This window comes from Pleurodeles waltl, chromosome 3_1, assembly GCF_031143425.1.
Source record: "Pleurodeles waltl isolate 20211129_DDA chromosome 3_1, aPleWal1.hap1.20221129, whole genome shotgun sequence".
Taxonomy (NCBI): Eukaryota; Metazoa; Chordata; class Amphibia; order Caudata; family Salamandridae; genus Pleurodeles; species Pleurodeles waltl.
Window position 1 is genome coordinate 1,033,963,473 of NC_090440.1, and position 26,346 is coordinate 1,033,989,818.

Below are 26,346 nucleotides of genomic sequence, written 5' to 3' on the forward strand. Positions count from 1 at the left end.
TTTCTTGGGCATTTTCTTGGAGGTCAATTCTGTGAGGGCTGTCACAATGGATCCATATCCCTTCACAAACCTCCTATAGTACCCAGTCAAGCCAAGGAATGCCCTGACTTGAGTCTGGGTTTTTGGAGCTACCCAGTCCAGAATAGTCTGGATCTTAGGCTGGAGTGGCTGAACTTGGCCTCCACCTACAAGGTGTCCCAAGTAAACCACAGTTCCCTGCCCTATCTGGCATTTGGATGCCTTGATAGAGAGGCCTGCAGATTGCAGAGCCTTCAAAACCTTCTTCAGGTGGACCAGGTGATCCTGCCAGGTGGAGCTGAAGACAGCAATATCATCAAGATAAGCTGCACTAAAGGATTCCAACCCAGCAAGGACTTGATTCACCAACCTTTGGAAGGTGGCAGGGGCATTCTTTAAACCAAAGGGCATAACAGTGAACTGATAATGCCCATCAGGGGTGGAGAATGCTGTCTTTTCGTTTGCTCCAGGGGCCATTTTGATTTGCCAGTACCCTGCTGTTAAGTCAAAGGTACTTAAGAATTTGGCAGCCCCTAATTTGTCTATCAGCTCATCAGCTCTAGGAATGGGATGGGCATCTGTCTTGGTGACAGAGTTGAGACCTCTGTAGTCCACACAAAACCTCATCTCTCTCTTTCAATCTTTGGTGTGAGGTTTGGGGACTAAGACCACTGGGCTAGCCCAGGGGCTGTCAGAGTGCTCAATTACTCCCAATTCCAGCATCTTGTGGACTTCCACCTTGATGCTTTCCTTAACTTGATCAGACTGTCTAAATATTTTGTTTTTGACAGGAATGCTGTCTCCTGTTTCCACATCATGGGTACACAGGTGTGTCTGACCAGGGGTTAGGGAAAAGAGTTCAGCAAACTGTTGTAGGACCTTCCTACAGTCAGATTGCTGTTGGCCAGAGAGGGTGTCTGAATAGATCACTCCATCCACTGAGCCATCTTTAGGGTTTGATGAGAGGAGATCAGGGAGAGGTTCACTCTCAGCTTCCTGGTCCTCATCTGTTACCATCAACAGATTTACATCAGCCCTATCATGGAAGAGTTTTAGGCGGTTTACATGGATCACCCTCTTGGGGCTCCTGCTTGTGCCTAGGTCCACCAGGTAGGTGACCTGACTCTTCTTTTCCAGGATTGGGTAAGGGCCACTCCATCTGTCCTGAAGTGCCCTGGGAGCCACAGACTCCAAAACCCAAACTTTCTGCCCTGGTTGGTATTCAACCATTGCAGCCTTTTGGTCATACCAAAACTTCTGGAGCTGTTGGCTGGCCTCAAGGTTTTTGCTTGCCTTTTCCATGTACTCTGCCATTCTTGAGCGAAGGCCAAGTACATAGTCCACTATGTCTTGTTTAGGCTCATGAAGAGGTCTCTCCCAGCCTTCTTTAACAAGAGCAAGTGGTCCCCTTACAGGGTGGCCAAACAGAAGTTCAAAGGGTGAGAACCCTACTCCCTTCTGAGGCAACTCTCTGTAAGCGAAAAGCAGACATGGCAAGAGGACATCCCATCTCCTTTTGAGTTTTTCTGGGAGCCCCATGATCATGCCCTTTAATGTCTTGTTGAATCTCTCAACAAGGCCATTAGTTTGTGGATGGTATGGTGTAGTGAATTTATAAGTCACTCCACACTCATTCCACATGTGTTTTAGGTATGCTGACATGAAGTTGGTACCTCTGTCAGACACCACCTCCTTAGGGAAGCCCACTCTGGTAAAGATACCAATGAGGGCCTTGGCTACTGCAGGGGCAGTAGTCGACCTAAGGGGAATAGCTTCAGGATACCTAGTAGCATGATCCACTACTACTAGGATGTACATATTTCCTGAGGCTGTGGGAGGTTCTAGTGGACCAACTATGTCCACACCCACTCTTTCAAAGGGGACCCCCACCACTGGAAGTGGAATGAGGGGGGCCTTTGGGTGTCCACCTGTCTTACCAGTGGCTTGACAGGTGGGGCAGGAGAGGCAAAACTCCTTAACTTTCTGGGACATATTGGACCAGTAGAAGTGGTTAACTAACCTCTCCCACGTCTTGGTTTGTCCCAAATGCCCAGCAAGGGGAATATCATGGGCTAAGGTCAGAATAAACTCTCTGAAACCCTGAGGCACTACCACTCTCCTAGTGGCACCAGGTTTGGGATCTCTTGCCTCAGTGTACAGGAGTCCATCTTCCCAATAGACCCTATGTGTTCCATTTTTCTTGCCTTTGGACTCTTCAGCAGCTTGCTGCCTAAGGCCTTCAAGAGAGGGACAGGTTTCTTGCCCCTTACACAACTCTTCCCTTGAGGGTCCCCCTGGGCCTAAGAGCTCAACCTGATAAGGTTCCAACTCCATAGGCTCAGTTCCCTCAGAGGGCAGAACTTCTTCCTGAGAAGAGAGGTTCTCTTTTTCTTGTTGTGTTGCAGCTGGTTTCCCAGCTGACTTTCCTTTTCTCTTGGTAGGCTGGGCCTTTCTTCCAGACTCCAGCTCTACTTTTTCACCCTCTGCCTTGCACTGTGCCCTTGTCTTGACACACACCAGTTCAGGGATACCCAGCATGGCTGCATGGGTTTTCAGTTCTACCTCAGCCCATGCTGAGGACTCCAGGTCATTTCCAAGCAAACAGTCTACTGGGATATTTGAGGAGACCACCACCTGTTTCAGGCCATTGACCCCTCCCCACTCTAAAGTTACCATAGTCATGGGATGTACTTTAGTCTGATTGTCAGCATTGGTGACTGGACAGGTTTGTCCAGTCAGGTATTGGCCAGGGGAAACCAGTTTCTCTGTCATCATAGTGACACTGGCACCTGTATCCCTCAGGCCTTCTACACGTGTCCCATTGATTAAGAGCTGCTGCCTGTATTTTTGCATGTTAGGGGGCCAGGCAGCCAGTGTGGCTAAATCCACCCCACCCTCAGAGACTAATGTAGCTTCAGTGTGACACCTGATTCGCTCTGGGCACACTGTTAATCCCACTTGGAGACTAGCCATTCCAGTGTTACCTGGAGTGGAGTTTGAAGTGGTATTTTTCTTGGGACAGGCCTTGTCTCCAGTTTGGTGTCCAGACTGACTACAGCTACGACACCAGGCCTTTTTGGGATCAAAGTTTTTACCCTTGTACCCAGAATTGTTTTGTGAAGAGGCTCTGGACCCACCCTCCTGTGCAGGTTTTTGGGGGCCTGTATAAGACTCTTTACTATTTTTGTTTTTGGCTGTCTCACCACCTTTCCCCTGGGGAGGTTTTGTGACCCCTTTCTTTTGGTCACCCCCTGTGGAAGTTTTGGACACCCTAGTCTTGACCCAATGGTCCGCCTTCTTTCCCAATTCTTGGGGAGAAATTGGTCCTAGGTCCACCAGATGCTGATGCAGTTTATCATTGAAACAATTACTTAACAGGTGTTCTTTCACAAATAAATTGTATAGCCCATCATAATCACTTACACCACTGCCTTGAATCCAACCATCTAGTGTTTTTACTGAGTAGTCTACAAAGTCAACCAAGGTCTGGCTTGAGGATTTTTGAGCCCCCCTGAATCTAATCCTATACTCCTCAGTGGAGAATCCAAAGCCCTCAATCAGGGTACCCTTCATGAGGTCATAGGATTCTGCATCTTTTCCAGAGAGTGTGAGGAGTCTATCCCTACACTTTCCTGTGAACATTTCCCAAAGGAGAGCACCCCAGTGAGATTTGTTCACTGTTCTGGTTACACAAGCCCTCTCAAAAGCTGTGAACCATTTGGTGATGTCATCACCATCTTCATATTTAGTTACAATCCCTTTAGGGATTTTCAACATGTCAGGAGAATCTCTGACCCTATTTATGTTGCTGCCACCATTGATGGGTCCTAGGCCCATCTCTTGTCTTTCCCTTTCTATGGCTAGGATCTGTCTTTCCAAAGCCAATCTTTTGGTCATCCTGGCTAACTGGATGTACTCTTCACTGGAGTTATCCTCTGTGATTTCAGAGAGGTTGGTCCCTCCTGTGAGGGAACCAGCATCTCTGACTATTATTTGTGGAGTCAGGGCTTGAGAGGCCCTGTTCTCCCTAGATAGGACTGGTGGGGGAGAATCACCCTCCAAGTCACTATACTCATCCTCTGTGTTGCCATCCTCAGAGGGGTTGGCTCTTTCAAACTCTGCCAACAGCTCCTGGAGCTGTAGTTTGGAAGGTCTGGAGCCCATTGCTATTTTCTTTAGTTTACAGAGTGACCTTAGCTCTCTCATCTGGAGATGGAGGTAAGGTGTGGTGTCGAGTTCCACCACATTCACATCTGTATTAGACATTATGCTTCTAAAAGTTGGAATACTTTTTAAGAAACTAAAACTAGTTCTAGAATCTAATTCAAACTTTTACCAAACTTTTAAACTCTAAAAGAAATGCTAACAGGGACTAACACAAGGCCCTAGCAGGACTTTTAAGAATTTAGAAAAATTTCAAATTGCAAAAATCAATTTCTAATGACAATTTTTGGAATTTGTCGTGTGATCAGGTATTGGCTGAGTAGTCCAGCAAATGCAAAGTCTTGTATCCCACCGCTGATCCACCAATGTAGGAAGTTGGCTCTGTATGTGCTATTTTAAAGTAAGGAATAGCATGCACAGAGTCCAAGGGTTCCCCTTAGAGGTAAGATAGTGGCAAAAAGAGATAATACTAATGCTCTATTTTGTGGTAGTGTGGTCGAGCAGTAGGCTTTTCAAAGGAGTAGTGTTAAGCATTTGTTGTACATACACACAGGCAATAAATGAGGAACACACACTCAGAGACAAATCCAGCCAATAGGTTTTGTTATAGAAAAATATCTTTTCTTAGTTTATTTTAAGAACCACAGGTTAAAATTCTACATGTAATATCTCATTTGAAAGGTATTGCAGGTAAGTACTTTAGGAACTTTGAATCATTACATTAGCATTTATACTTTTTTCATAAAACACAAATAGCTGTTTTAAAAGTGGACACAGTGCAATTTTCACAGTTCCTGGGGGAGGTAAAGTAATGTTAGTTTTAACAGGTAAGTAAGTCACTTACAGGTTTCAGTTTTGGGTCCAAGGTAGCCCACCGTTGGGGGTTCAGAGCAACCCCAAAGTTATCACACCAGCAGCTCAGGGCCGGTCAGGTGCAAAGGTCAAAGAGGTGCCCAAAACACATAGGCTTCAATGGAGAAAAGGGGGTGCCCCGGTTCCAGTCTACCAGCAGGTAAGTACCCGCGTCTTCGGAGGGCAGACCAGGGGGGTTTTGTAGGGCACCGGGGGAGTCAGCACAAAAAGTACACCCTCAGCAGCGCGGGGGCGGCCGGGTGCAGAGTGTAAACACGCGTCGGGTTTCCAATAGTTTCCTATGGGAGACCAAGGGGTCTCTTCAGCGATGCAGGCAGGCAAGGGGGGGGCTCCTCGGGGTAGCCACCACCTGGGCAAGGGAGAGGGCCTCCTGGGGGTCACTCCTGCACAGGAGTTCCGTTTCTTCAGGCGCTGGGGGCTGCGGGTGCAGGGTCTTTTCCAGCCGTCGGGAAATGGAGTTCAGGCAGTCGCGGTCAGGGGGAGCCTAGGGATTCCCTCTGCAGGCGTCACTGTGGGGGCTCAGGGGGGACAACTTTGGTTACTCACAGTCTTGGAGTCGCCGGAGGGTCCTCCCTGAGGTGTTGGTTCTCCACCAGTCGAGTCGGGGTCGCCGGGTGCAGTGTTGCAAGTCTCACGCTTCTTGTGGGGAGTTGCAGGGGTCTTTAAATCTGCTCCTTGAAACAAAGTTGCAGTTCTTTTGGAGCAGTGCCGCTGTCCTCGGGAGTTTCTTGTCTTTCTTGAAGCAGGGCAGTCCTCAGAGGATTCAGAGGTCGCTGGTCCCTTGGAAAGCGTCGCTGGAGCAGGTTTCTTTGGAAGGCAGGAGACAGGCCGGTAAGTCTGGGGCCAAAGCAGTTGGTGTCTTCTGTTCTTCCTCTGCAGGGGTTTTTCAGCTCAGCAGTCCTCTTCTTCTTGTAGTTTCAGGAATCTAAATTCTTAGGTTCAGGGGAGCCCTTAAATACTAAATTTAAGTGCGTGTTTAGGTCTGGGGGGTTAGTAGCCAATGGCTACTAGCCCTGAGGGTGGGTACACCCTCTTTGTGCCTCCTCTCAAGGGGAGGGAGGCACATCCCTAATCTATTTCTAAAAGTTAGAGTCACCTCAGCTCAGGACACCTTAGTGGCTGTCCTGACTGGCCAGTGACTCCTCCTTGTTGTTCTCATTATTTTCTCCGGCCTTGCCGCAAAAAGTGGGGGCCGTGGCCGGAGGGGGCGGGCAACTCCACTAGCTGGAGTGTCCTGCGGTGCTGGAACAAAGGGGTGAGCCTTTGAGGCTCACCGCCAGGTGTTACAGCTCCTGCCTGGGGGAGGTGTTAGCATCTCCACCCAGTGCAGGCTTTGTTACTGGCCTCAGAGTGACAAAGGCACTCTCCCCATGGGGCCAGCAACATGTCTCTAGTGTGGCAGGCTGCTGGAACCAGTCAGCCTACACAGATAGTCGGTTTAGGTTTCAGGGGGCACCTCTAAGGTGCCCTCTGGGGTGTATTTCACAATAAAATGTACACTGGCATCAGTGTGCATTTATTATGCTGAGAAGTTTGATACCAAACTTCCCAGTTTTCAGTGTAGCCATTATGGTGCTGTGGAGTTCGTGTTTGACAGACTCCCAGACCATATACTCTTATGGCTACCCTGCACTTACAATGTCTAAGGTTTGGCTTAGACACTGTAGGGGCACAGTGCTCATGCACTGGTGCCCTCACCTATGGTATAGTGCACCCTGCCTTAGGGCTGTAAGGCCTGCTAGAGGGGTGTCTTACATATACTGCATAGGCAGTGAGAGGCTGGCATGGCACCCTGAGGGGAGTGCCATGTCGACTTACTCATTTTGTTCTGACTAGCACACACAAGCTGGTAAGCAGTGTGTCTGTGCTGAGTGAGGGGTCTCCAGGGTGGCATAAGACATGCTGCAGCCCTTAGAGACCTTCCCTGGCATCAGGGCCCTTGGTACCAGAGGTACCAGTTACAAGGGACTTACCTGGATGCCAGGGTGTGCCAATTGTGGATACAAAAGTACAGGTTAGGGAAAGAACACTGGTGCTGGGGCCTGGTTAGCAGGCCTCAGCACACTTTCAATTCAAAACATAGCATCAGCAAAGGCAAAAAGTCAGGGGGTAACCATGCCAAGGAGGCATTTCCTTACAGCCACAATGTCATCTCAGAGGTTGAGAACTATGGAAAATACATTATTATTTTTACTGAGGGACCTTTCAGTATGGCACACTTTTGAAAATGGAAACAAATAAAATAAGGTCTGCAAAGCTTTGAGATGTGAGATTGTCTGGGCTGAAAAAAACTGCAGCAAAGTATTCAATGGTTATAAACGTGGCCTAAGCTCTAAGTTAGTTTTACGTGTGAAAAACTTGATAGTGTCCATAAAATGCACTCCTTTTTCCAGAATGCATGCCTATGAAGTTCACCTTTAAAAATTATAAAACTGTCAGGGGTATGGCGAATCCATTGTGGAAGTAATCCTATGGAGTCTCGAAAACTGCAGAAATCAATGGATGCTAGCAAATTAACTAATGTTGATTTAAGGGAAGTTGGAGCACAGTGAGTACGGGGTCTTTGTAAGCTTTGACTAGCTGCCTAAAATCAGTACCAGGGAACAGAGAACATATGAATAATGATCGAGGCCCGTTCAAAATTGTTGATCTCCAGCCACAAAGTGACATATAACAAAAGCCTAAAGTCTGTAGATATTCAGTATTTATAGATGATGCGCCTCAATATTTTATGACTATACTGACATCTTGATGCCATAGGAAAATGTACTTCTTCATGCTAACCCTTGTACCACATTATAAAGACAGCCTATAAAAACCATGGACACCCTAATAACATGGTCCCAATAGTACTCTAGTACACCTTATGCAATGGCCTTGTTGACGCCTTCATTTCTCTGGAAAACCCATCGCAAGGTCTCTACTGAATGTAAAGTCTGTCCTTGATCTTATGGACTCTCCTGAAGTTCTGTGATGCAATGGACTCTCCTGATATTATGTTTTTTATGATCTACAGCCCTCATGGCAGCATTATGTCAGATTTAATTGAGCCACCTGATTATCTGATGCACACACAGTTCGTTGTGACTCCTGGTATTGCAGCCTTTGCAGTAATCAAAGCTTTTGCCAAAATCAAGGGGTGAGCTAACGTTGTGGTTGGTGCAGGAGCTCCTGCCTCCTGAACCAATTGTGCCAACACACTAGCAGCTCAGTCTTCAGAATGGCTACATCTCCACCATAGTTATTTTCGTGCTGATGACCTATCAGTATCAACAGCTTCCCTTATTTGGTGATAGACTCACTTTAAAGTAAACAGGGTTCACTTTGGCATGGAGGGCCGTCCTTTGTAGTTGAGGACCTACCTTAGACACTTGAGACCTCTCCTGCTTCTTTTTGACATTAAAGGCATTTCGCTGATACCAAGAAGTGGTAAACCTCTAAGAGGTGCCAGAAGGCAAAGAACATAGATGGCACTTTTTCCTATGGCTCATTTTCTCTACCAGCTCCTTCAAGGTTAGTGAAATAAAACAACAATCTTTAAAGGCATCTGAAAAAAGGTGCACATAGTTAACAATCCAAGGCAAACCAATGAGTGAACCTCCTTTCCATCAAAAAGTTAGGGAAAAATATAGAACAGTAGAAATGTCCAACGCCCTGACCAAATGGAGGCTTCTGTTGAATTAAAAAAAAAATCCCTAAGGGGTAAACAGTTTCATTTTAAAAACTGTCCTGGGAGAAAAACATAGGAAAATTAAGTTAACGTTAAATACTGCTGTACAGAGTCAACACATTCAGAAACATATGCTGGGAAAAAAGAGTGAACTAGGTTACAAAGAGTGCTAAAATGAAGCAAGAGGTCCGGAGCCTCTATGCAACACTCTGGGACAGCTGAGTCTCTAGGTGCCTTAGGACAGCAGTGCACGTTTCCCTATGGAGAGAGTATGCTTCCTGGAACAGGTTTGACCTTTTAAAAAAAGGAAAAAAAGGGTTAGCTAGCATTGCTGCCATATGTATTCAGGGACTGAATCCGTTATAGAAATGTAACTACATTTGTATTAAGACAAAAGAAATAAAACCGTATCCTTTGCACAAGCATTCTTTAAGAATGGTTGCAAAAGAAAGATACACTCTATGAGAAGTGTTTCAGGATTTGAATACTAAAACATTCCTCGAAACAGAAATTCTCCATAAACACGGCAACATCCCCAAATGACGAGGCTCACAACCACTGCCTTTTCATGAAGGGAGTCTGCTAGACTGAGGACTACAAAGGCAGCAGAAGTGAAAATGCAAATTTAGAAAATGCTACCTCAAGCAAAACAAAAATTAAAAGTCAGCACAAGAAACCACCTTCATTTAGGGGAAGTGAACCTTTTTATAAAGAGCCTAGAGAGCCATAAACCAACAGGAAAACAGGCAGCCAGGAGGATAGCATGTAGAGGTCTAAAGTCATTTTGTTAAAGGCAGCAGCCATTAAACCGGGGATTGAAGAGCAATGTAGAAAACTAGGGGGGGCTCCTGCTGTGAACAGCGTGGTTGTAACCGATAAGGTATACTTGGAGTCGAAAGATTCTAGGGCCCTGTGACTACATGGATACAGTTTCTTTGAGTGTGACCCGATAGAGAGCTCATGGCTTGGTCTGAAATCGAAGGATAAACATGCCATAAGTAGTTACTATCAATGCTGAACTGTACCTTTCTGAGCACATTCTTGTTCCACACTTTGTCCAGCAGCGTCCAAGATTGCCTTCGAAACACCTTACAAAAGAGAATATTAATTACCCATTTATTCAAAAACAATCTTTGGTTCTCTATTTAATGCACGTTTGTGGAGTACATAACGAGACTACAAAAAATAATGCACTTTATTTTAAATACCTTTTTGTTCCAACATATATGACTTCAATATTACATACAAGTATGTTCAAGAGCCGTATGCAGAATTTAAAGTGGGAAACAGTATTCAACAGAGAAAAGACAAAAAAGTATTGAGGGAATTAGCATAACAAAGATAGTGAGGCACTGGAGTGGCCTACATTGACACTAGAATCTACTGGATAAAAAGGAAAGGAGAGGAAAGTGCGCAATGCTGCACATTTGCTTGATAGGTGTTATTAATGCTTTACACTTGTGTTTACTGCAGTTATATATTTTAAGCAAAGATAATGAGGTTACATTGTATGCAAATTTCATTTATTACTGGCCCCCAAGAAGCAATAAATAAAGAACCAATTACATTATGACATCAGTGGTACACATTCTATGGCTGGCATCTTCTCCCCAGAGACTGTGCTGCTTTTTGTACTCAAATAAGTTCAGCTTATACGTTTAATGTTTTAACTTCAGAGTTCTGTGTACTCCCTGTCTTGTGGACACTATCCACTCTTTGTCTCTTAGGGCCAGATGTAGCAAAGGGTTTTACCCATTCTGTGACTATGGGAAAATGTGTTAGTACATATGGCCCTTAGTGTGCACTAAGTACTCTGGGCATCATCATTTGTGTTTTTGATTGCTTCATCAACTTTCAGCTGAGGCGTGACCCTGCTCATTGTATTTTACACTGCCCCCTTTGTTTCATACCTCACCTGCTCCACGACTCCCAGTCCTCACACTTATTTTTTCTCCAAAATGCACCCATACCCATACTGCCAAGTGATAGTTGTAGGAAGCTGGCTCTGTACAGTATATACACTATCAAAATGAGATTTAGTGTGACCAGAGTCCACGGGTTCCCCAGAGGCTTAACAGAGGCTGAAGTAGATGATACTAATGCTCTCTTTTGTGGTACTGTGGTCGACCAGTAGGCTAATCAGAGGGTAGTGCAAAGCATTTTTTGTACACACACAGACAATAAATGAAGTACACACTCAATGACTAACTCCAGGCCAATGCTAACCAGGTACCAGCACCAGTGTTCTTTCCCTAAACTGTACCTTTGCTTCCACAATTGGCACAGCCCTGGCACTCAGATAAGTCCTTTGTAACTGGTACCCCTGGTACCAAGGGCCCTGATGCCAGGGAAGGTCTCTAAGGGCTGCAGATTGTCTTATGCCACCCTTGGGACCCCTCACTCAGCACATGCACAATGCCTCACTGCTTGTGTGTGCTGGTGGGGAGAAAAAGACTAAGTCGACATGGCACTCCCCTCAGAGTGCCATGCCAACCTCACACTGCATGTGGAATAGGTAAGTCACCCCTCTAGCAGGCCTTACAGCCCTAAGGCAGGGTGCACTATACCACAAGTGAGGGCATATGTGCATGAGCACTATGCCCCTACAGTGTCCAAGCCAAACCTTAGGCATTGTAAGTGCAGGGTAGCCATAAGAGTATATGGTCTGGGAGTTTGTCAAACACAAACTTCACAGTTCCATAATGGTTACACTGAAATCTGGGAAGTTTGGTATCAAACTTCTCAGCACAATAAATGCACACTGATGCCAGTGTGCAATTTATTGTAACATAAACCCAGAGGGCATCTTAGAGATGCCCCCTGAATACCAATTTGACTACCAGTGTAGGCTGACCAGTTCCTGCCAGCCTGCCACAAACCAGAAAAGTTGCTGGCCACATCGGGAGACTGCCTTTGTCACTCCAAGAGCAAAGCCCCCTGCAGGAATTGTAACACCTGGCAGTGAGCATCAAAGGCTCACCCCTTTTGTTACAGCGCCACAGGGCATCCCAGCTAGTGGAGATGCCCGCCCCTCCAGCCACTGCCCCCACTTTTGGCGGCAAGGCTGGAGGAGATAATTAGGAAAACAAGGAGGAGTCACCCACCAGTCAGGATAGCCCCTAAGGTGTCCTGAGCTCAGGTGACCCCTGCCTTGAGAAATGCTCCATCTTAGTTTTGGAGGATTCCCCCAATAGGATTAGGGAAGTGCCGGCCTCCCCACAGGGAGGAGGCACAAAGAAGGTGTAGCCACCCTCCAGGACAGTAGCCACTGGCTATTGCCCTCTCAGACCTAAACACCCCCCTAAATTCAGTATTTAGGGGCACCCTAGAACCTAGGAAACTAGATTCCTGCAACCTGAAGAAACAAGAAGGACTGCTAACCTAGAAACCTGCAGAGAAGACGGACAACGGCAACTGCTTTGGCCCCAGCCCTACCGACCTGTCTCCAACTTCGAAAACCTGCAACCAGCGACGCATCCGACAGGGACCAGTGACCTCTGAAGCCTCAGAGGACTGCCCTGGACTGAATGACCATGACACTCCTGTGAGCACCGGCCCTGTTCAAAACCAGCTACTTCTTTGCAACAAAGAAGCAACTTTTAAAGACTGCACGTTTCCCGCCGGAATCGTGAGACTCCACACTCTGCACCCAACGGCCCCGGCTCGAGATCCAGAGAACCAACACCACAGGGAGGACTCCCCGGTGACTGCGAGTCCGTGAGTAACCAGAGACGACCCCCCTGAACCTCCACAGCCCCACAGCGACGCCTGCGGAAAGAATCCAGAGGCTCCCCCTGACCACGACTGCCTGTAACAAGGGACTTGACGCCTGGAACCAACACTGCACCCGCAGCCCCCAGAACCTGAAGGAAGTGAACCTCAGTGCAAAAGCGACCCCCAGACGACTCTCTGCCTAGCCCAGGTGGTAGCTGTCCCGAGAAGCCCCCGTGCCTGCGTGCAACGCTAGAGTGACCCCCGGGTCCCTCCACTGTTTCCTATCTGAAACCCGACGCCTGGTTTGCACACTGTACCCGGCCGCCCCTTTGCCGCTGAGGGTGTACTTTGTGTGCCTACTTGTGTCCCCCCCAGTGCTCTACAAAACCCCCCTGGCCTGCCCTTCGAGTATGCGGGTACTTACCTGCTGGCAGACTGGAACCGGAGCACCCCTGTTCTCCATAGGCGCCTATGTGTTTTGGGCATCTCTTTGACCTCTGCACCTGACCGGCCCTGAGCTGCTGGTGTGGTAACTTTGGGGTTGCCTTGAACCCCCAACAGTGGGCTGCCTATGCCCCAGAATTGAGACTTGTAAGTGTTTTACTTACCTCACAAACTAACCTTTACTTACCTCCCCCAAGAACTGTTGATTTGTGCAGTGTCCACTTTTAAAATAGCTTTTTGCCATTTTTACAAAGACTGTATATGATATTGCTTTTAATCAAAGTTCCTAAAGTACCTAAGTGAAGTACCTTGCATTTAAAGTATTTACTGTAAATCTTGAACCTGTGGTTCAAAAATAAACTAAGAAAATATATTTTTCAATATAAAAACCTATTGGCCTGGAGTAAGTCTGTGAGTGTGTGTTCCTCATTTATTGCCTGTGTGTGTATAACAAATGCTTAACACTACCCTCTGATAAGACTACTGCTCGACCACACTACCACAAATAGAGCATTAGTATTATCTAATTTTGCCACTATCTTACCTCTAAAGGGACCCCTTGGACTCTGTGCACACTATTTCTTACTTTGAAATAGTATATACAGAGCCAACTTCCTACACACGGTTAACAAATTGTGTTAAAAGTAATTAGATAAAAACAAACTATTAACAAACTATGCTTAAAGTAATTAATTAGATAAAAATACACTATTCTAATGAAATATCTAAGAGATGAACCGATTTGAAAACATGAATAGAGCGCTCTTCTCTGTTTCCTTGCCTCCTTATCCGTTCATTTGAGTGTGGCTCTATGGTGCATGTGGCAAGTAATATTTTCTTGCTCATGGTATAGTGCCATTCATGCCTTCAGTTCTAGGGACCATATCCTGAAGACAAGATGTGTGAAGTAACTGTGATGTCCACTGACAATTGCATTTCATAAACCTCTCTTCAAACTAGGAAGATAACCATGATCAACAACCTCTATCCCTGTAAATGAAATGTTGGTTCATCAACGTCACTGGCAAAACAACACACCACCATCTGCAGAATGTGCTTCCTTGAAACTGCAGCTTGGAACGCCCCATCACATTCAATTAGCTCACACTTTGTCTATTCCTCTAGCAAGGTGGTGTTGCCCTACTATGGATTATAAGCATTCACAACTGCACAGTTAATGATAACAACATAAGATCTGTGGTTTTTCTGTTACATGTTGACACATACAGATGTACATGGACAAGCAAGCCCTTTCCTGTTGTCCATGGATGCCCCCTGCAAACGTCTACCTACCTGATTGCCACTACTGCGTTCTTCATAATCCCCTTTCACTCTTTTACCACACCGATTCAACCCATATCTAATCGGTTTCTTTATCATCCAAGCCCTACCCTTCATTCACAAAATCCCTTTCCATCTTGAGTTTTGCTAGATATGTAGCTGTTGTAATCTCGATTTAAGCTTTGCATTCTACTGAAAAAGTCTTTAAGACACTGCCTTTTCAGTGGACCATGCCACTCCCAGTTGGACCATGAGAAGAACCTTGGCCGCACTGCTGGTATACGCTCCTGGTGCACCTATGGCAAGCTTGTCTACCACCATTCCTGGCCAGAAAATACTCAAATCATCCTCTGCATTTAGGGGTAAGTATTAAAGAATCTTATAACCTGAACCATGCAGTACCATTATGAAAGATGTCCTCCTTCTCCCATCAGAGGCAGGAGTTTCATATTAATCTGAAATCTGTGTTGTGTAACACCAGAACTGCAATTAAACACAAGCATCAAAGCACGGAAGTGATCTCACTCTATGCTCTTGGCTTCCTTTCCATAACCAAGATTTGGCTGGCTGATGGCTCAGTCCTCTCTTAGCTAAGTTAGTACCCAACGATTTCGAGATCTTTCAGGCAGATTTCAAGACCTTTCCCCATGAAGAGCACGGTCAGAATTGAATTGCACATGGCTGGGTCCAAACTGAGGCGGCATGGTGAGCAAAAGAACAACAAGCTGAAGTGCTACCCTGAGCTATTGCCAGTGGTCAAACTTATTGCAAGCAGCCTCCCATCACCTTTTGTTTATTCACTTAATACATGCTAAAGCCTGCTCAGGACCTGTTTTGTTTACTTTATTTCCTGCACTATGCATCAGACTGTGCCACATTAGTCATCTGCTTAACAGCAGCTGCAAGCAAATCGAGTCCTGGGCCTCTAAAATAGCACCAGCAAAAATGAAGCATTCACTATGATCAATAACCACACGAAAGCCTCTTAGGATTAGGTCAAACAGGAACAACATTGAAAAAAGATTAGGTCTTGCCATTAATCACTGCGTAATGCCAGGATTCAAACATTGGTGACTGTACTTTAGATACAGCTCTATTGATTAATGTACCAGAGACTTAAAATGAGAGGATCTGAAATATTATTGCTTGCTAAGACACAAGCAATGAAAGCCTTAAGAAAGTGGCAGTGAAACCAAAAGACATGTTGGAGGTCTATAGAAAATTATGCACAAAATATATCAAGAAACAATCCTTTGTAAGTTTAGTAGAGAGGGACGTTTGAGCAGGTGCACTACTGTAAATAAAATGTATATCAATCGTCAATGTCTTCTTCAAGTTTGTCAAATAGAGAGCCTCATAGATTCAGAGACCAGATGGATCATTGCAAGTGACCATGGTAATGTGTATGCATGTGCACACACTTGCCAAAACTGCTCCACAAAAAACAAATCTTTGCTGATGCCCAGGTTTCGGACAGAACATTACACAAAGTCTAACTTATCGCTTATGTGAATGGCTGTTCAAAGTTGTCTTCTCAAAAGAAGTGTGAATGTATGTTGTGTGAGTGTGGATTTATATAGTGAAAACCTATCGAAAAAGGCCATGAAACACTGTACAAGGTCAAAAGCAGGCATGCAGTCAATAAGTGACCAAAGAGCTAGATGGTAGTTGGATTGTTACTGCGTTGAGAAGCAGTGCTCTTTAAGGTGTGCCTTCATCTCTTTCCAAAGCTAGAGCAGTGTTGGGGTGGGCCTGAAGGATAACGGAAATCTTGGGTGCATAGATGGAAAAGGCCTGCTGCTTTGCTTTTCTTTTTTTCTTTTACATTTCTCAATTTCCAGTCTGATGTTCATCCTCTTTTTGGTAAACTGTGAGTCCCCACCTTGAGGTGCACAATGAGTGTCCTATTGAAGCTAATATGTATTTGGCCTGTGAAATGTCTTTTTAATGTCTTTTTAATTAAATGGTACTGGATCCCTTGCTCTGTACTTATTCTCTTTTTGAAGTGTTGGAGCTGTAGTAATTGTTCGTAGAAGATTATTCTCGATTTTTTCAGGATATTTTAGACCAAGACAGTTCACTTTGAAACGTTTTAAAATCATGTAAGGATTAAAAGTTTATTTTCTCATGTCAGCTCTTCGGCTATGACGATTTTTCATGTTTGGTTGGTTGGTTGTGAGCTGGCTTTGCCCTTTTTTGGGTGTGGGGGTGCTGAGGCAAAGCTGTCCAAGAGGACATTCCTTCATCAGATCCATGCCCCATTATCATTTCTTGGGCAGTCCACCTATACTGGACCCAGTTTTTCAAGACATTTGACTTGAAAAATTGCATAGGCCTTGCACTGGGTCACTGTTGTCCCTTGGAAGACATATTACACACTGTCCAAAATTACTGTTCAGTAAGCCGAGAGAAACAGCTAAAACTTCCAAGAAAAGGAATATCCTCCAGTAAGGGTCACAGAAGTCATTAGTGGAGTCATTCTCAGTAGACCAGAATTGCTAGAGCACAAACGTATTTTGGCAGAATTCAACCCATCCTGCCTGGTCAATTCTAACATCATATTATTTTCCTCTAGAGACCAGAGTATTGATGGAGGATTCCCCCAATGGTGCAGCCTCCTGTTCATAGAGTTCTATCCCTAGTCACCCTCCTAATATCATAGGAGACCTGAAGGAAAGCTAGACAGGGATACCTGGGACTTCTGGAAGATGACAGAGTTCATACACAGCCACACCCCAGGAAGTGGCCTTCCAATCTACACCAAGATTAATACAAATCGAAATAATACACAGGGTTTATTACCAAAGATTCCGACTGCTTGCGTTGGTTCAAATGTCTGACACCATTTGCACTGGTGCCCTTTCAATTCCTTTCCACCATTTGGGGTTGCCCGACACATCATTAAGTCAGGGAGTCCAATTAGGCAGAATTTCCCTCCATTCTAGAACTGAGAGGAATGATTAAACCACACACATAACCATTCTGGGCACACAAAATGATCTACAGATTCCTAAACGGAAATTGATTCAACATGGCTTAGGACTGAGGACATCTAAAAGCAATATAGCCTGTGGCTGGGGTAAGGAATGTCTCTCCAGACTGAAAAATGGAAACCAAACATGGGCTGGTGTATGACCATGGATAGTTGCTTAATGAAGGGTGGGAGAGCCTGAAAAAGTGGGTTACACAGAGGGATGCTTGGATGACTGATGGGATTATGTAATGGATGAAGGAATAGGTTAGTGAATTTGATGACTGATAGAATTATCCTACCTAAATTGGCATAAGTAAACTGTCTATTGCAAGGGAACTGTTGCTGCTGAGACCACTTGTGTACAGATATCCATTTCTTTATCACTCAACTTAGATATGAATTTTGATATAGGCCAAGTGTCTGTTCTCTCGCTGTAAATATGCATGTTTTCTCCATTGCTTGCTTTGTTTTTCTGCTCTGTTGAAACTCAATAAAACATGAAAAGTTAAGTCAAAGACTGCATTGTTGTACTGCTCATTTCACTATGGCTGTGGATCTGTTTTACTATCTATTTCTGTAGTTTTATACTGACGTTTGTATTCTTGTTAAAACTCAATAAAAGACTGTGAACACAAAGGAAAAGAAAATATTAGTTATACATCCTATGGGACTTGATGTCGACTGAGGCAAATGAGGTGATTTCTACAGCCTTAGAGCAAAAGGAAGGACATTTTAAAGGAAACCAATTGAACAGCCCGACCTGTCATGCAGTGCAATTTAGGGAATTAAAGTGTCCCAGATATCTTTGGGTATTCTCTGACTCACTTCCACTTTTGGGGAGGCACAAATATCTGAGGGGGGAAGTACACAGCAGTGTCAGCAAAATACACTAATTTGCAAAGTAGAAAGGAAATGGGCTACTGATACTGTATAAATATCCTTTCATTAGAGCAGTGGTTCCCAACCTTTTGACTTCTGTGGACCCCCATTTTATCAATACTGGAGCCCGGGGACCCCCACTGAATCATTATTGGAACACGGGGACCCCCGAGGAGTCATTACTGATAGCTGGGACCTAATATTATTACATTTTTTAAGCAGCCGCGGACCCCCTGAGGAGGCTTCGCAAACCCCCAGGGGTCCCCGGCCCACAGGTTGGGAACCACTGCATTAGAGGGTTGGAGGAAGTTACAAAGTTAATTGTTGGTGTTGATGTTTATCTTACTGGCGGCAGGATGCAGGCAGGAGAATGTGCACTTCACAATTTCTTAACACAACTCAAATGAGCCTAAAAACAGTTACTGTTTTATTTTCTTTCAATGCCATACCTACTCTTAACTCGATGATGGACAAAAATATTCTCAAGTTGGTGTTGCGGTATATGCCATTCCTGGCATCACAGAATCATTCAAACAAATGCTGGTGTTCTACACCCACAATTTTTGATAAAATAATAAACATTCCTACTCATACTGCTCGTTGGCTGCGTATATGTATCCCTAATATAAAACATCTTGATGCAACTGGAATTGTGGTGAAAGTGAGAAAACGTTTACAGCTTTTCAAAATATTTCACAAAATGTTATTAGGTCTTTAAACATCTACATTAAACATGTATTGCAGTATATACAAACAAGGGTACCACAAATGGAGAGCAATGTCATTAACATACACTTAAAAGATAATACACATTTTTCTGTTACACACTGGAGTATTATGTATTGTAATCAATGTTACATTTTCCTGGCCTATATCCGGTTTCATTTGCAAGCTGCAATTTCAGGCTAACTCAATCATGTAAACAAAAACTCTGGTAACAGTAAAGTAAGGCAAGGCTGCTGTAAGAACTTTTTTTCTAGTACGGTAAAGTACAGAAGCCCATGTACTGTGGGCTACCAAGTAATATCTGAGTAAAGTACCTTGTCTGAGATTAAATGTTTGATTTGATGAGTTCACAATGACATCTGTAGCTTCTTTTGTAATATCACCAGATTTTACTTGTAATTTTACTGGCCCAATCAGCATTTCGTACACTCCTAGGGTTGGGACCGTGACCAAGCCAATGGACGCTGTGAAGAAAATAACAATGACCAGAAGTTATTCTCTAGTTATCTTTACTCCTTTCTTTGCTTGTTCGCACCTCGCCCTTATTCTCTGTCAATGAGGAACCAGCTTTTATCCATAGTCTGCATAGCAATGAAGTTGCTGGGGTGCAAATTCTACCACCCAAGGGAATATCAGAAACCAGGGTGAGTACTGGCAGGGGGTGTAGCCAATCAAAAAATTAATGAAATTGTAATTGGAGAGAGTTATTTGTGGAGCAGAGGAGGGAGGCGGAAACATTGTGGACTTAGCAAGAGAAAGCAGAAGAGAAGAGAAAACGCATTACTGCTTGTCTTCCAGCAAAGTAGTAGTGCAGGTAAACATTAACGAGCATGAAGTGGAAATGTGAAATATGAGTGAGAAGAGTAAAGGAGAAAAACAGCAAACCAAATTAGACTGTGAGGGTCAACCCATCATTGCAGGAATCCAGAAGGACCAAGGGGTCCGACAGGGGCAGCAGAACCGTTATCATAAATCACACAATACTCAACAGGGGACAATGTGGTAGAACACCCGCACTGCAAATTGCTAACACAACATCGCAAGGCCAAACCAGACAATTGGTAAAACAGTCTATTGTGATAATGTTTTATTGAAGTCTGCTATATTAAATTGCTCAAGATAATGCCCAATGGGCTTTCAGATTAAGGACTACTGGCAAAGTACAACCGAAAGCTCTCTGAAAGATGAAAACTATACAAGTAACAATTAAAATGTACTATTACAAAATAGGCAAGAATGCAATAGCTGCAAAAAGAAAACTGCAGCACTTTGTTCTCTAAATATAGTTTCACTTTTCTAAAATTCTTTGTTTACCTAATGCCTTCACCATGTTTTCCATTAAACAAAAAGACTCTTGTGAGGGACTTCTTGGCGACTTTTCTAAAACTGAAAACTCTGAAATGTGCTAGTTATGGTAAGCAAAACAACCATAACTCTACCATAATGCACTGTTTATGAATCCACACACCACAGGTTACATCAAAAATGATATAAACAATAATGTATTTGGTGACGTAATATAACACATATCCACAAAGACGCACTAGTAACAATCACATTGCCAAAGGCACACAAGGTTGCTAGAGACGTTTCTCCCTTGGTCCATCACGTAGCCTCAGTGTACAATATAAACGGGGCATATAAAACATGCTAGGTAACGCTTACTGAATTACTTGTAGAAAATACTCCGGTTGGGTAGGCCACGATGCTCATTTTACAGACACTAAACCTTAAAGGAAGCACTTACAAATATAAACGTAGCAGGTGCCCCAGTTTGAAGCTCAGCTTCTGGAAAGGACAAGCCACCCTAACTCTTGGGCTTGGCAAAGATAAAGCAAGGCTGTGCGCTCAGAGTTTCCAAAGCAGAAAACAATCTAGAATCCTTCCTGGAGGTGAATTGATGATGTACTGGAGCGTAATCTGTATCTGACTGTGACGCGCGGTTTCTATCTTCCTCTGCTGGAGACACAGAGTAGAAGGTTCGCCCTTTATAAAGCACCTGTAAGCTCCGCCCGCTTGAGCCACGCCCCGTCCACCCTCGAAGTAGGTAAAGGAATTCCCGCCTTTTACCTTTTTACCAGGATGATGGACAGCTTTCCAAAATGACCCCACTGCGTTTTTACCGCCGATTCAAGTGGTGCGTTGTTGATGCGCAGAAGCACGAGGACATCTCCACAAAGACGCACTAGTAACAATAACATTCCCAAAGGCACACAAGGTTGCTGGAGACGTTTACCCCGTGGCCCATCACGTACCCCTAGTGTACAATATAAACACAAAATCGTTTTTGTAGTAGGTTCTCCCTTTATAAAGCACCTGTAAGCTCCGCCCGCTGAGCCACGCCCCATCCACCCTCGAAGTAGGTAAAGGAACTCTCGCCTTTTACCAGGATGATGGACAGCTTTCCAAAACGACCCCAATGCGTTTACCGCCGATTCCGGTGGTGCGTTGTTGATGCTCAGAAGCACGAGGACATCTCCACAAAGACGCACTAGTAACAATCATATTGCCAAAGGAACACAAGGTTGCTGGAGACGTTTTACCCCGTGGCCCATCACGTACCCTTAGTGTACAATATAAACGGGGCGTATAAAACATGCTAGGTTACGCTTACTGACATACTCGTAGAAAATACTCCGGTTGGGTAGGCCACGATGCTCAATTTTACAGAAACGAAACCTCAAAAGAAGCACTTACAAATATAATCGTAGCAGGTGCCGCAGTTGAAGCTCAGCTTCTGGAAAGGACAAGCCACCCTAACTCGGGCTTGGCAAAGATAAAGCAAGGCTGTGCGCTCAGAGATCCCATAGCAGAAAAGATCTAGAATCCATCCTGGAGGTGAACTGATGATGTACTAGAGCGTAATCTGTATCTGACTGTGACGCGCAGGTTCTATCTTCCTCTGCTGGAGACACAGAGTAGAAGGTTTCTCCCTTTATAAAGCACCTGTAAGCTCCGCCCGCTGAGCCACGCCCCGCCCACCCTCGAAGTAGGTAAAGGAATTCCCCGCCTTTTACCACGATGATGGACAGCTTTCCAAACGACCCCACTGCGTTTACCGCCGATTCCGGTGGTGCGTTGTTGATGCTCAGAAGCACGAGGACATATCCACAAAGACGCACTAGTAACAATCACATTGCCAATGGCACACAAGGTTTGCTGGAGACGTTTTTTACCCCGTGGCCCATCACGTACTCTTACTGTACAATATAAACGGGGCGTATAAAACATGCTAGGTAACGCTTACTGACATACTCGTAGAAAATACTCCGGTTGGGTAGGCCACGATGCTCATTTTACAGAAACTAAACCAATAACAATAAAATACACACACACTCTTTTAAACCTGTCTGACTAAGTATTTTTTACCCATGATTCTAATTATGTATTATATGTGCATATGTGTGTTTTATTCATGTGTGTGTGTGTATAAATATATATATATATGTGTATGTATGTGTATATGTTGTTTCTGTGCCTGGCATGTTTGTGGATCATTGCATGGCTCCTGATATCTATGAATTTCTGCTCTCTTTTTATCACACTTATCTACCCATCACTCTTATGTCATGTCTCTATCAAACTATCCTCCATTCTCACTCGGACTCATCCCAAATCCCTTCGACCACTTTCATCTCCTAAATATCTCTGCCTAAGCTCTTCCCCTCCACCTCCACATCTAACTCACCAAACCTCACTCTACCTCTGTGACCTCCCACACAACCCTACTAAATTCTCCTGCATTCTTCTCACCCTACTTCTAGGCTCTCCCTAACCCATCCACATCCTCTTTCCCCTCCGCTCCCCTATTATTCATCTCAAGCCTTTGGATTGAGTAAATGAAGGATAAACTCCCAATTAACACTTCTGGATTTCTTTCCTCCTCCACCCCTCCATTACTCCAGTCAATCTAACTAACAAACTCTCATATCTGCAACTCAAATTAACTCATAATAATACTAAAACTGTACTCCTTATTAAATTATACTAATCCATCACTAATTCTTGTTGGGTACCGGAGTAGCGTGCTACTCATCGAAAAGCGCTTCGAAGCCTCGTCAGGGGTAGTAAGCGCTATATAAAGACGATTACAATTACAATTACATCATCATTAATATAATCAAGGGTATCACTCAAGCTTCTATATTTACTGGGATGCTCAGCACATGGCCTGACTGCAGACTGCGGAGAATAGTGGGGCGTATCTAAAGTCTGGCACAGTATCCAGAAAATGCAGGGCATGGCCTTTGGCAATATGAGTGGATTGAGAACAAAGCTCGAGAGGCATTTTGGAAAGCTGTTTAAGGAGGGTGTCGAGGGCAGGTCTTGCAAGCAGAGTTCATTGAGAGTGGATGAAGACCATGCCCCGTGGCTCTCATGGTAGGAGTCTTTAAAAATGCCCTGGAATCAAGGCTAGGCACTGCAACCAGTGTCTGCTGGGTTCTCCTGAAGACTATATTCAGTATGATCTAGTGTAAAGGTTGCCTAAAGCATACTGGGTACAGCTAAAGGTAAGGAAAAGCCCTTCCCTGGAAGGCCAAAGCTGACCCATAATTCATGCACCTCGGCAGCCTGCGGGACTAAGTCAAAGTGGACTCTGAGCCAATCACCACCTTGTCTCTGCTTACAAAGCCTGCTTGGAATGGCCAAATGTTGAACGCTGTGGATTGTAGACTACAGTTCCCGAGAGCATCTTCAGTGATGTCAGAACTGTCATTAATGTTGAAGTGACGTGATTTTACCTAGTGAATCATCAATGATGTTACATGAGTTGTCTGAACTTTCTTTCTAGGAATCAGCCTTGTTATTTTTAATTTGGCATCACTGACTTGTTCTAATCAACTGTGACTTGAACCTTTTTTTCTTCCTCACTGTTAAAGTGATACTGGTTGACTGGATCTTTATTTTAATTCTGCATTTAACATTGTTTTTAACTGTTGTGACTGGCACCGATTTATTGTCCATCAATCAATTACTTTATTTCGGTCATAACAACCATTAAAGTACATAACAGCAACAATAATCATCATATTTCATCAGTAAAATAAAAGCATACAAACGCTCTGCTGATAAGAGATTAAACAGTACAATAATTCTTAACAGCAGCTAAAATAATGTCTATAAAAGGATCAAGTCACAGATCAACTAGTTTGATCCAGTATATTTGCATGAAATACTGTGCAACCACTTTCACAAATTATTTTACACATTCAAATTTCACCTAATACTCATTTACATGTTGCCCATATCTACAAAAAGGTACAATTATTACCAGGATAGGTGCCCATTCCCTAAAATGCTAAAGTAATACATAACTAAAGTGTGAAGTGCCTATTTCATTTTAACAAGCTGAAACATACATATTCCCTATCATTTAGGGACAAACTGAATTTGAGATGCATATTACAAGGAAACCAATAATTAGAAGTAACCAGGGTACATAATACTTTCAAAAAGATTGTTTCCAAATGGATCTTCACTGGAGCAGCTCGAAGTGACCAAGCCCATTTTATCTCAAAAACAGTTGTTTCAGCTGTGTCACTTTTTTAGCATGTGTATGGCTACTGCACAATGTTCAATCCCTAAATTATGACATAATGGAAGGTTCAATCTTGACTTTAGGGATTCGCATCTTTGAGCTATCAATAAAAAATGCACCTCAGATTGTACCACGTAGGTGCAAAACGGACAACCCTCTGAGTCTGCATCATCAAGCTTCCACTTTGAACTGAAGGACCTAAGTGGCAATGTGCCACTACGGAAACAAATATACAGAGTCTTAGCCTCTACAGGAATTATTCTGTCGACTGATAGTTTTGGACTAGGAGTACAAGTCCTAGGTATAGTAGGCTACTTTTCATCATCTTTACTTTTAAAATGTGATTGCAGGCTTTTTTCAGTTTTCCTTTCTTTCCACTCAATAGACTTTAGTGGCAGAGGTTAACTCTCTAGTCTCCAGAACAATATGTTACAGAGGTAATGAGTATTTAAGTACAGCCACTGCTTGTACTGCAGTGGGCACGCTGGCAAGGTAACAAAGGGAAGCCAGTCCACGAAGAGACCACACAGACTGGTGGAACACGCTGCTCTCATCAACAAAACTCAGCATTTCTGCATAGGTTGAGGAAGCTGGCACCCTAGATCGGAGTTAGATGACTTTGGCCCAGACACTTTTATCTTTCACCCTGCCATTCAGATATAGACTCCTACTGTTCGATAAAGACACTTACATCTTCTCCCCATTCCCTGCTCAAACGCCTCTTCTTTTTCTGAGCTTGCCACTAACGCCTACCATGTCCATATATCCACTCCCATTCAATTGAAGCAGGCCTTACAAATCAGGTCTGATAAATATTCGGTGCTTTGCAAAACATAAATAGGTCTAGTCTCTAATATCAGACTAAACTTTTGACCCAAACTACTAACCAAGACGTAGCCTAATGAAGACTCAGAGCCAGAACTTGTAATGGCAACCACAGAGGATTATTTAAATGCTCTCTGCAACAGAATCTCTAGGTGGTGGAGGGATAGCTCTTATATGAAAAGACCCATGTAAAGGTTAGCATTCTAGATTTTCTGAATCTGGTAATCAAGTTCCTGAGATTTTGATAATTCCGCTCCAGGTTTCCCAGAGTGGCACTCTGAACTTTGTATTAGTGTCGAGGCCTATTCCGCCATGCTGCTTTTTTGGACAAGTTGATTCACCTGGTTTTCAGTGATTTATACTAGGGGAGCTAAAAATATTGCTCTGGAGAATTTCAACGCATGGGAAGATTACCCTAATCTGATCACAGGCCTAAAATCTCCCAGAAGTTATGACTAACCTGGGAATTAGTCAGGACATTACTTCCACAAATAATCCCTGATCACTTTGAAGTATCATCAAATCACCCATTTTATTCTAAAAGCAGGACGTCAGCTACAGTTGACATCCTCTAGCTAAGAAGAGAGTTTCCTGTCCATGGAGTCTATTAGAAATCACTCATAGTAGTCATGAGTTGGTAAAATGGGAACTTTGTCTTTACTCAGTTCTCTTCTATTACTCAACTGCCTGCAACGTTTCTTTTCATAAATCAAATGCCAATAAAGAAGTATTCAAACCTAAAAAAGTAATCTCTTAAGATATACCTAGGCAGCCTCTGCATGGTCATTTTCCCCCAGATGTTCTTAAACTATAAATTAATTGTAGTTGGGGTTGTTTGTTTCCACATGTGTGCTATCACTATTGTGGCCTCTATCAACAGCTGTAAGGTCAGAGACCGTTCTCTGGTGTCTGTCTCCTCCCACTCTCCCATCTGAATTCCCAATAATTTAACTACATCATCCTCTGAAACTGAGCAGCCCACCATTTGTTCTATTGCTGTTATAACCACTTTCCAAAAAGTGAAATAGTTGGGCACCTTCCGGCCTCTAAAGCAACACTCTCTCCGGCATGGATCAGGAATTCCTTCCACTTTTCTTAGACCCAATCCTAAGTAGTGATTTTTTTAAATCACAGATGTGACCCACTGCTTCTATGTAGAGGTTGACATTGATCTTTGGTACAACTTTAATATCTATCTCAACTATACCTTTGACCAGTTCCTTCTTCCAGCACCCTTGA

At 44.0% G+C, this 26,346-nt stretch overlaps 1 protein-coding gene across 2 annotated transcripts in view; it reads right to left on the reverse strand.

The window, feature by feature from the left end:
• The window catches only part of LOC138284950 (protein mono-ADP-ribosyltransferase PARP14-like), a 1,156,311-nt gene that overhangs the window by 662,938 nt on the left and 467,027 nt on the right, over nucleotides 1-26,346 (reverse strand). For both annotated transcript variants that reach the window (XM_069224299.1, XM_069224298.1), the window contains exons 11-12: nucleotides 19,058-19,207; nucleotides 9,751-9,813 (exon numbers count right to left, since the gene is read on the reverse strand). In XM_069224299.1, coding sequence (XP_069080400.1) covers nucleotides 9,751-9,813; nucleotides 19,058-19,207 — 213 coding nt within the window. The remainder of the gene's footprint in view (nucleotides 1-9,750; nucleotides 9,814-19,057; nucleotides 19,208-26,346) is intronic.